Here is a 12,076-nt window from a genome sequence, read left to right on the forward strand (position 1 = left end):
ATAGTGCTGTGCTTAACCCCTTGCACCACCAGGGAGGCCCCTTTCTCTCTTTTTTTAACCTCCTTTGTACCTATTTCTGAATGATGGATCAGCGTGGGCAGTTACTTTGACAAAGCATAGATCATGTTAGAAGCTTTGGTAGTGATGGTACTGTTGTTTTTCTGTGGCATCCTGTGACTTGATAGCAGATTTAGATACTTGGTAAATTCATTCTACCTTGTCTTTACTTTCTTCCCAGGTAACAGAAGATGAAGTGTTGGATATTTTAGAAAGTGTCCTAATCTCTAATATGTCTACTTCTGTGACTCGAGGTTATGCCCTCACTGCCATTATGAAGCTTTCTACTCGATTCACCTGTACTGTAAAGTGAGTATGGCAAAAGTAGGGTGAAAGGGTTATTTTGTAATTTTAATATGGAAAATTTCAAGTAGAGCAAAAGTAGAAAGAATAATAAAATTAATTGCACATATCTGTTATTCCACATCATCAGTTTGTGGTTAATCCTTATTTATACTTTGCTCTTTCTCACCCCATCATTGATTATTTTGAAGGTAAAAAATTATGTTTTTAAAATCAGACTTCTAATTTCTTTTTTAAAGTAGAGAAGTTACTTTACCATGTAAAGATTCTGGTGTTAAAATATTTTGAGATGTCTTAATAGGAAGAAAATCATGAGGGTTAGTTGTTTAAGTATTCAAATTCTGTTCTTTGCTATTTTGAATAAAAGTCAGTTCTTGGATCAACTTCCCAGCAAATTAGTTTTCTTAGGCTTTCTGCTTTGCTTCTTAACATAAGGCCTATGAAAAATATTTTTGGTTCACTCTTCAAATTGTGAGCTAGAATTTGTTGAGACAAGTCTGGTATTATGACCCTTTTGTTGATAGAGCTTATTTTAAGTTATCAAAGAAGAGAATGAAGTTTCTTTTGTAGTAAATTGATAACTGGTACTAACAAACTTTATTGTATGGAATATTTAACAGACAACAATCACATCAAAGTTAGAATAAGTATAATGGTGAATGGTTGGTGTCGAGGTACATGTTGGATGAATAAAGATGAAAGAAACGCATTTTATTTATTTTTTACTTTTTATTTTTTAAAAGATTTATTTTTGCATACAAGAACTGGGGTACAGGCCAGAGGTACAGGAGGTGAGAGGACTATCCAGAGACAGAGTGGGGAACAGAACAGGCGGTTTGACTGAAATACACTACTGAGGGAAGCAGCAGGCAAGACAGGAGAGGTGTGCTGCACCATGTGGGTAGCTCCCTGACCTGGGATCGAACTCATGTTGCAGAGGCTGCAGCTAGCTTCATAGTGCTGCAACTTAACCCCTTGTGCCCCCAGGGAGGCCCAAAAGTGTTTTATTTTTGAAAAATTAAGAAAGGATATGAATTTTAAATTTTTAACCAGAAAGCTCTGGTTGAAACATTATTTTCTCTGCTTATTTATGAATTTTCTTTTGGGTATCTGAACTCATTTATCATTTTATTCCAAAGCCGAATTAAGAAAGTGGTTTCCATCTATGGAAGCAGCATTGACGTGGAGCTCCAGCAGAGGGCAGTAGAATACAATGCACTTTTTAAGAAATACGACCATATGAGGTAAGTGAGAGAAGTGAAGGTATGCATGTGCCTTTTAGCATCCCTAGCAAATTGTCATGATAATCCATAAAGGATACTTACCCCCTGTGCTTTATTAACTGACTTCACAACTCAATTTAGTTCTGATTGCTTGGCTATTTCTGTTTTGTCCTTCTACCTAGCTGATGATGAAATAAGTTAACTGTATTTTTCCCCTTCTCTCCCTTTGTTTTGGAAATTTTGCTTCATTTTCCATTTTTTTTGGCTACTCAGCAGGAATTGTAGTTTTTTTAGAGAATCTAATTCAAATACCATTCCTATTAACATTTTGGTGTATGTCACTTGCCCTCTTCTATTGTGTAGCATCTCCTTGATTGGAGACTAAAACCTACTAATTTATTTATTTATTTTTTTTGAAGATTTATTTATTTATACATACAAGAGCTGGGGTACAGGCCAGAGATGCGGGGGGGGGGGGGGTGAGAGGATTCACCAGAGACAGAGTGGGGAACAGAACAGGCAGATTGACCGAAGTGCATTGCTGAGGGGAGCAGCAGGAGAGACAGGATTGGTCTGCTGCTCCATGTGAGTTGCTCCCTGTCCCTGTCTGGCCAGGGATCGAACTCGTGCTGCAGAGGCTGCGGATTGCTTCATTGCTTCACCGCATTCGGTACTTAACGTCTTGAGCCACCAGTGAGGCCCAACCTACTAATTTATTTTTCTGATACTCTAATCACTGAGAAATCTCAGTCTCTCAGGATTTAGGTTGAGAGTTTTGTCCATTCAAGGTTTCTTGCTTGTCCTTAATCCAAATGGGAATTTAGGTCAGGTATTCTTGTAATCTGCCTTCTCTTTTAGTCTGTGTGTTGGGGGTTGAAAGGAGTGATACTCTCCTTTTTTTATATATATAATTTGGTTTCCTCTCATAATTTTTTTTTAAGATTTATTTATTTATTTATTTATTTATTTATTTATTTATTTATTTATTTATTTATTCATACAAGCACTGGGTACAGTCAGAAGCACAGGAGGGTGAGAGAATTCATCAGAGCCAGAGCGGGGAGCAGAGCAGGCGGAAGGAGCGAAGTACACTGCTGAGGGGAGCAGCGGGTGGCAGGAGAGGTCTGCGCGCCATGTGGGAGCCTCCTCTGGTGGCCGGGGAGCAGCCGGGAATCGAACCGGCGCTGCAGAGGCTGTGGGCAGCTTCACAACCCAGCGCTCAACCGCTGCGCCACCGGGAGGCCCCCTCTCATAATTTTTTTTAAAGATTTATTTATTTAGACAAGAATTGGGGTACAGGCAAGAGGCGTGGGAGGGTGAGAGAATTCACCAGAGACAGAGCAGGTAGCAGAACAGGCAGAAAGACCGAAATACACTGCTGAGAGGAGCAGTGGGTGAGATAGGAGAGGTCTGCTGCACCATGTGGGAATCTCCCTGACCGGCCAGGAATTGAACCCGCTGCGCCACTGGGGAGTCCTAGCTCTCCATTTTTGACTCCAGTATAATTGTAGTGATAGTTTTGGGTAGGGAATCTAGGTTAACTGCCTAGAATTTAACCACTTCAGATTCTTCCAGGTCTGCCCTGCTTGAGAGAATGCCAGTCATGGAAAAAGTGACCACAAATGGCCCTACTGAAATTGTGCAGACAAATGGAGAGACAGAACCAGCTCCACTAGAGACCAAGCCGCCACCCTCTGGGCCACAGCCTACCAACCAGGTAGCCTTTCACTTGCTTATCCAGGGTTCCTGATGACCTTACAGTTCCCTCTAACATGTCTCTAAGTTTATTCCCTTTAGTGTTCCTAGTTGGATTGATGTTTCTCTTCCTTATTTGTATGTGTTGGGAGAATTTTGCATTAGATATACATTAGACAAATGACTAATGAATTGAGATATTATTTCCCTGTTTAGGCCAGTGATTTGTTGGATTTGTTGGGAGGAAATGACTTAACACCTGTTATTCCAACTGCACCTACAAGCAAACCAGCTTCTGCTGGTGGAGAACTTCTTGATTTGTTGGGAGACATCAACCTTACAGGTGAGGCCAGACAGGAGTTATTTAATGCATGGATTGGGATAAAGACCTTGGGGAAAAACTACACTGAGTTTCTAGCATGTCAATCTAGCAAGTGATAGAAATGGTAAAGTGAGAAAGAAGAATAGAACCTCAAAGATTGTTTTCAACTTCAGCATCCTCCCAGAGTTAAGATTTTATGTCTTAACAAAATTTCAAAATGTTATTTGTCATGTACTTTGGAGTCATTCATAGACAGTTTCAAATCCTCAGATGCCAAAATAAAAACAACTTCATAGCTATTATAAAACTTAGTGTGTAGATGATATGCTTCTAAACATATTAGCATTTCCATAGTACATAGTACTATTTATAATTATAATTTTAAGTGGTTTTCTAATATCTTATCTAAAAGTTTGCCATTATTTACTCGATTCATTACTTTTGGACATTTTGTGTGTTTCCAGTGTTTTATAACTAACACCTTAACAGATAACTTGGTTATGTCAGTTTTTCCTTATTTTGAATTGCTTTCTTAGGCTAAGTAACTTAGTCTTCCTGAATCTGTTTAAAATAGGATGTTAAATACTTAGCTCACAGGGTATTTATGAGGAAAGTGATTGCATGACATTTAGTAGGTGCTTTGTAAATCATAAATGTTATTTACCTTTCTTCAATGTATATGGCTTCCAGTTTCATTGTACAGTCATAAGTATCGTATATTATCATTTTGAAAAGCCTAAGCAGGTGAAAGATTGGCCTATTATGTTAATTTTTATTTCTAATCACAGGGAATGTTTAATATTTATCCACATATCTGTATTATACATGCATTTCCTGTTTGCATATTCCTTTTATATCCTTAACGCATTTGTCATGGGCTCTTAATATATAGGTTTGTTTTTTGTTCCTTCCTATTTGCTTATATAAAAGACTATATAATTTCACCTGTAATTGAAACCATCTGCTATTTCTCTTTTTCCTTCTGACTTATTTTGCTTAGCATAATCCCCTCCAGTTCTATTCATGTTGCCGCAAATGGCATGAGCTTATCTTTTTTGATTGCTGAGTAATATTCCATTATGTATATATACCATATCTTACTAATTCAATCATCTATTCGGGGGCATTTAGGTTGTTTCCATATCTTAGCTGTTGTACATAGTGCTGCAATAAAGATAGGACTGCACGTTTCCCTTGGAATTAATGTTGTTGTGTCTTTTGGGGTAGATTCCCAGGAGTGGAATCATTGGGTCATGTGGTAGATCCATTTTTAGTGTTTTCAAGAACCTCCACGCGGCTTTTTCCGTAGTGGTTCAGCTAGTTTGCATTCTCACCAGCAGTGTAAGAGGGTTCCTTTTTCTCCGCATCCTCTCCAGCACTTACTGTTTCTAAGTTTTTTTTTCCCTGCCATTCTCACTGAGGTGAGGTAGTTTCTCATTGTGGATTTCATTTGCATTTCTTCATCGCAAGTGCTGTTGAATGTTTTTTCATATGCCTGTGAAATATAGAGAAAAAGAACAAAGGGTCAGGAAAAAGACAAAACTTGTAAACTGACAATATATCTGAGGCATACAGCAGGGGACGAAGTGGGATAGGGGTCAAAACAGGGTAGACTATGGTGATGGGTCACAGATGCTGTAGTGGCGGGAATACTACAGGGACTACCCCTGAAAGGAGAAGTCAAATATTGTACAAAAATGAACAATATAAGAAAATAAGTAAATGTAAAATAAAAATCAACACATAAATAGAAATGGAAAAAAAATAAGACTATAAGAGGCAAAATGATAAAAATCTTTAAAAGCTTAGATTTTCCTTTCCTTATTCACAGTGTGTTTTAAATGTACTTTCCCATTTTTCTTTACATCTGTAAGTTAATTTTTGAGTCCTAGATTCCTTAACCCATCTTACAGTGACATCCTAATACATCGTAATTTAAATCAGTGGAAGTTGAGCATGTGCCTTTGGAGGAATTGGAGCAGGAAGTTTCTGTTGTTTCCTGAAACTACCTATTATACTTTTCATGAGAAAAAAACTAAAATTTGAGGGACTTAGGACCAATATGTAGTTTCTGATTTCCTATGGGAACACGTTTCTAAAATTGTTTTACAAATGGGAATCATTGGAAGATTGCTAGATGAGATTATTTAAGCTAGGTCAACTCTGTGAATATTTCTTTGTATACCTCGTTGGTCATGTGTTCAGCTGCACGTATTGTGCTGTTCACATTTGTTTTAAAAATCTTATGTTTAACCATCTGTATTTCTTGCTAATCTTCCTTGCTGGATCAGATTTTAGTGTCATTTTTTTTCTAGTGTGCTCAAGTTTTTATTTTTTTTATTTTTTAAAAAAGATTTATTTGTGGGGCCTCCCCGGTGGCACAGCGGATGAGCGCTGGGCTGCGAGGCTGCCCGCGGCCTCTGCAGCACCAGTTCAATCCCTGGCCACCGGGCAAAGGTCCCACATGGCGCACAGACCTCTCCTCCCGTGCCCGCTGCTCCTCTCAGCAGTGTACTTCAGTCTTTCTGCGTGTTCTGCTCCCCGCTCTGGCTCTGGTGAGTTCACTCACCCTCCCACGCTTCTGACTATACTCAGTGCTTGCATAAATAAATAAATAAATCCTTTAAAAAAATTTTATTTGTGCATACAAGAGCTGGGGTACAGGCCAGAGATGCAGGGGGGGAAGAGAGAATTCACCAGAGACAGAGCGGAGAACAGAACAGGCAGACTGACTGAAATACACTGCTCACGGGAGCAGCGAGCGAGACAGGAGAGGTCTGCTTTGCTATGTGGGTTGCTCCCTGGCTGGCCAGGGTAGAACTCATGTTGCAGAGGCTACGGATTGCTTCGTAGTGCGGTGCTTAACCCCTTGGCCACCAGGGAGGCCCTGTGCTCAAGTTTTTAAAAGATATCTTAGTCTTCATTTTTTTCACCTTATAAATGTTTTTAAAAATAGTGTATTTTCAGTTAATTTCATAAGTAGTTTGAAAATCTGTTTAAACATAAAATACATTCTATTTATTTTGCTGAATTTTGCATACCTCTTAGAATCCTGATTTCTCTCAGTTCTCTCAGTTCAGTTCTATGACTTACCTTCTATTGTATGCTCTTCAACTTGTACGTACTTGGAAGGATCTGTTAAGTATTGTAATCTGATGATTTCTTCCCTCCGGTAACTGCTCTCTATTCTAAATCAGTGCTTAAATTTTGTGTCTGCCATTCCTCAGTTGTTCTATTCACCAATTGATATAGTATGTAGTACTATTTCACCAATTTTTGCATTTTTAGAAGTGTTACCCAACTGAATGTGTTCTTTTGCACCTTGTTATTTTTTAGGTAAACATTGTATTTTTGGAGAATGAGTCATGTTAAGTGTATTTCTAGTGCAATCACATTTTTTACTATTATGCATAGTTTAATTTTGTCAATATGTAACAATTTACTCATGCATTATCTTGATGATAGACATTTTGGTTGTTTCCTATATTTCTCTGTTAGAAACTATAATGCTGTGTAACACCTTTGTGTGTCTCTGTGTGTACTATGCAAGAATTAGTCAAAAGCATTCCTTTTTTATGGTTTAAAAATTATTTTTAATTAAATTTATTTATTTTCTTGCATCATTGTTCATTTTTGTACATTATTTACTTTCTCCCCTCAGGTGTAGTCCCTATAGTTCTCTCCCCTGTGATCCATCACCGTAGTCCCTTGTGCTCTTCCCTCCCCACTTTTGATCTTTCTTCCTCCTCCTCCCCTGTTGTATGCCACAGATCCATGATCAGTTTGCAAGTTTTGTCTTCTAAAGCATTCTTAAGAAAGATAATCGGGCCTCCCCGGTGGCACAGCGGTTGAGCGCTGGGTTGCGAAGCTGCCCGCAGACTCTGCAGTGCCGGTTCGATCCCCGGCTGCTCCCCGGCCACCGGAGGAGGGTCCCACATGGTGCGCAGACCTCTCCTGCCGCCCGCTGCTCCCCTCAGCAGTGTGTTTCGTCAGTCTGCCTGTTCTGTTCCCTGCTCTGGCTCTGGTGAATTTTCTCACCCTTCCACGCTTCTGACTGTACCCAGTGCATGGATAAACAAACAAACAAACAAATAAATAAATAAATAAAACATGCCTCTATTTAAAAAAAAAGAAAGATAATGGTTCCCAACTGGAAGAAATTTTGCATATGGGTGGTTGGCAGTATCTGGAGATGTTTTTGATTGTCCTAACTAGGAGGATGCTGCTATCATTTAATGAGTAGAAACCAGACATGCTGCTAAATATAATCCAATGCACAAGACAGCACCCACAACAAAGAATTATCTAGTCTAACATTTTATTAGTTTTGAGGTTGAGGAACTTAAGAGGCATGCTCATGTTCAACTCTACTATTGTTAGATTGTTCTACAGTTTGTTTATACAGGTTTACATTCTTATGCCAGAGCTAAAAAGCCATTGTTGCTTTGAATTCTTAATAGTTTCTAGTATTACCACATTTTGAAATTTTCACCTTTCTGATGGTGTGTAATAATACCTCATTGTGATTCATAAATTCCCTTCATATGGTAAGATTGAGTATCTTTTCATAAGATTACATTTTCATTCAAGTCCCTTTTCATGTTTTCTGTTCATATCTCTCATCACTTTTAAATTGAGTTTTTTTAATTTATAGATCATATTTATAATTCTTTATACTCATCCATTTGTTGTATAGCAAACACTATATCTTGCCTGTGGTTTCTATTTTTGTGGTGTTTTTTAGTTCTTTGCCTTTATGACTTATATTTTTTATACCTTCTTGAAGAATTCCTTCCCTTAGCGTGAGATTATAATGTTTTCTTGGGGCCTCCCCAGTGGCGCAGCAGGTTGAGCACAGCGCCGTGAAGCTGTCCACAGCCTCTGCAGCACGGGTTTGATGGCCGGCCGGCTGGCCAGGGAAATACCCACATGGCACGGCAGACCTCTCCTGTCTCACCTCTTGCTCCCCTCAGCTGTGTTTTCGGTCCGTCTGCCTGTTCTGCTCCCCACTCTGTCTCTGGTGAATTCTCTCACCCTCCCGCACCTCTGGCCTGTACCCCAGTTCTTGTATAAATAAATAAATCTTTTAAAAAGAAATGTTTTCTTGGTGAATTTTGTTGTGCTGGCTAAAGACTGACCTTTTGTTGAAATGTTTCCTTTAGGTGCTCCAGCTGCTGCTCCTTCCCCTGCCTCAGTCCCACAGGTATCCCAGCCCCCTTTCTTGTTGGATGGACTTTCATCACAGCCTCTCTTCAATGACATCTCTACAGGTGAGATCACTGGTGTTGCCTTTTTAGAGCAAGAGAGGGAATTACTGAATAAAGGGAGTAATAATTCTACAAGCAGTAGGCTGACTACAGTTAAACTGATCTTCCTGTGCTTTCTTAGGTATCCCCTCCATCACGGCATACAGTAAGAATGGCTTGAAGATAGAATTCACCTTTGAACGGTCAAACACCAACCCCAGTGTCACAGTGATAACGATACAGGCCTCCAACAGCACAGAGCTGGACATGACAGACTTTGTTTTCCAGGCTGCAGTACCAAAGGTGCTACAATGTGTTCTTTCCTTTTTCCTTTGTTTTTTTTTTTTTAAAAAAATGCATTTGGCAAGGGATATATTTTAATGTTTGTGATTTAATTCAGAATAACAATAATGTACCTAGTATGGTTTACTGAAGTTTGTCATTTTAGTGAATACTTTTCAGTTGGTCAGAAATACTATGTTGGTAAGAGCAAACTTCTACAATGTGGTCCCTTAATGCTCAGGATACAGAAAACAAGTTGAGTTAAGTAACATGGTGATATAGAGCAAAAAGAACACATATTCTAGTATGGGTTAAGGTTTGTCAGGATGAGGGATTTGATCTATTTGGCAATCTAGTCACTGGATCAGAGTTAAAAGTTTTCATCTCTTGATAGATAAGTGAAAGAAACATTCCTCCTTTATTAACATCTAGTTTGCTGTTGATATAATGACTGTTTATTTTTTATAAATTGAGGTTTTGTTTATATCAAATCTAGTTTAAGGAGTGTTTATGTACATCTTTGAAGAAAGAAGTTTTAAAAAAAGATTTAAAGTGAGTAGGGAAAAACTTTCTGTAAATACAAAGAGTATTTTAGACTGTATGGTCTCTGTTGCATGTACTTAGTTCTGCTATTATAACATAAAAACATAGTATATACATGGATGAGTGTGACTGTCTTCCATTAAAACATTACTTACAAAATAGGTGGCTATCCTTGGCCCATGGGCCATATTTGCCAACCCCAGGTTAGGCTAAACAAATGTAATCTTTGCAGTGACGTGTAAGTAAGTATGGCATTCAGACAGTGCACTTTGGGAAATGGAAGACCTTTAATTTGTGACTGGTGCTGACTTGCAACCTTCTTTACTTGCATTTCTTAGGAGCCAGAATAATGCAGGTGTGTTGGAAGTAGTAGAGTGAAGTAGTTTCAGTATCATTTGTATGCCATTAAGCAAGTTTCTTAACCTCTGTGCTTCTTCATTTGCAAAGGGTGGTGATGGTAATGATATCTACTTCATAGTGTTCCTTTGGGGAACAATTGTGTTTTATGTGGTAGGTGCTGTTTTAAGCACTTTTCATGTGTTCAACGCTCTAAATGTTAGAATTTGCAGCTTAGGGTTTTATATGTGTTGTTTCAGGCTGCTGTCCTAGCAACACATCATCTCTTTTATTTAAAAAAGGTTTTGTTCTTGGTACTCTACTGTACAATGGGTATTTGCATATCCTAATGATGTATCTTGAACTTCATAATGAAATATCATATTTTATAGATTCTACCATGGCCTATGTTTACTGACCATAATCTAAAATTGAAGTACTTTCTTTATATAGTCCACAGGTCTCCTGTTATTTTTTTTCATACTATCATGCTGTGAATTTATAGGGAATGGATTTCAGCAGCTCAGGCTCCTTACCATTGGTTCTCACGAAGTGTGCTATTCTGGGTGGGGCAGGCTGGCACTTCAGTTGGATCCAAGTACCTTTTTCTCTTTCACTTCCTTTTTTTTTTATTATTTTCTTTCACACATTTCAGGAAGGTATATCTGCTCTTAGAATACTTAATCTGCTCATTGTGAATATTAATTCTCATGGCAAGAATCTTGCCCTTGTTCACAACAGTGCCAACTGCATACTGGGTAACATTGACTCTTCCATTTTGCCATGGTAACATTCATGTGGCATTCCTGTTTGAATCGTACCTATCCCCTTGATGTCTGCAATATCACCTTTTTTGAATACATGAACAAAGAAATGACTCCCTATTTTCTGAAGAGCCTAGAGAACACACAGCCAGTGCCTCTCCTCTTTCCCTTTGTGTGGTCATTTGGGCAGTTTACTAGAAGATGGCACTTCTGGGGCATGCAGTTGGAGACTTGTCATAGTTTAATTGGCAGCCTCAGTGATAGATAAGATAATATTGTTCATTTCAATTCACAGCATTTCACATGTGATAAAATAAATGTAAATAAATATTTCAGTGTACGTAATTTATCTTGACAGTAAAACTGTAAGACCTAAAATCATAAGTCTTGTGCATTGAGATTATATCTCCATTCTTGCAATTTTTGGCCTTAGGTAAGACTAGATAGACCTCACTCTCCCTCTTTTTTCTCTTCTTCCTTTCCCCCTTCTCTTTTTATTTATTTTTAAAAATTTTTTAAAGATTTATTTATTTATAAAAGAACCCGGGTACAGGCCAGATGCGCAGAAGGGTGAGAGGTTTCACCAGAGACAGAGCGGGGAACAAAACAGGCAGACTGATAAAATACACTGCTGAGGGGAGCAGTGGGCGTGACAGAGAGGTCTGCTGTGCCATGTGGGACCCTTGCTGTCCAGCCAGGATTGAACCGGCACTGCAGAGGCTGTAGACAGCTTCACAGCGCAGCGTTCAACTGCCTGCGCCACCAGGGGAGGCCCCCCCTTGTCTTTTTAACTCCCTCCTTTCTTCTCTCTTCTGCTCTTTTACCTCTCCCTTCTCTCATTAATAATTCAGAAACTGGGCTTCCCCGGTGGCGCAGCAGTTGAGCGCTGGGTTGCGAAGCTGCCCGCGGCCTCTGCCACGCCGGTTCGATCCCCGGCTGCTCCCCGGCCACCGGAGGAGGGTCCCACATGGCGCGCAGACCTCCCCTGCCGCCCACTGCTCCCCTCAGCAGTGTACTTCGGTCCTTCTGCCTGTTCTGCTCCCTGCTCTGGCTCTGGTGAATTCTCTTACCCTCCCGCGCTTCTGACTGTACCCAGTGCATGTATAAACAAAACAAACAAACAAATAAATAAAACATGCCTCTATTTAAAAAAAAAAAAAATTCAGAAACTGAAGTTTCAGAATTTAAAAAATCCTAGTGCAGGGCCTCCCTGATGACACAGAGGGTTGAGCACAGTGCTGTGAAACTGTACGCAGCCTCTGCAGCACCATTTGATTCCTAGCCGGCCAGGGAGATACCCACATG

At 39.4% G+C, this 12,076-nt stretch overlaps 1 protein-coding gene across 2 annotated transcripts in view; it reads left to right on the top strand.

The window, feature by feature from the left end:
- AP1G1 (adaptor related protein complex 1 subunit gamma 1) overlaps positions 1 to 12,076 on the top strand; it is a gene marked incomplete at its 3' end in the record, with an annotated part of 47,532 nt that overhangs the window by 33,346 nt on the left and 2,110 nt on the right. For both annotated transcript variants that reach the window (XM_084256898.1, XM_084256899.1), the window contains 6 exons: positions 239 to 366; positions 1,500 to 1,604; positions 3,159 to 3,300; positions 3,495 to 3,621; positions 8,763 to 8,870; positions 8,989 to 9,149. In XM_084256898.1, coding sequence (XP_084113024.1) covers positions 239 to 366; positions 1,500 to 1,604; positions 3,159 to 3,300; positions 3,495 to 3,621; positions 8,763 to 8,870; positions 8,989 to 9,149 — 771 coding nt within the window. The remainder of the gene's footprint in view (positions 1 to 238; positions 367 to 1,499; positions 1,605 to 3,158; positions 3,301 to 3,494; positions 3,622 to 8,762; positions 8,871 to 8,988; positions 9,150 to 12,076) is intronic.

Source organism: Talpa europaea (genome assembly GCF_964194135.1).
Source record: "Talpa europaea genome assembly, chromosome: 16".
NCBI lineage: Eukaryota > Metazoa > Chordata > Mammalia > Eulipotyphla > Talpidae > Talpa > Talpa europaea.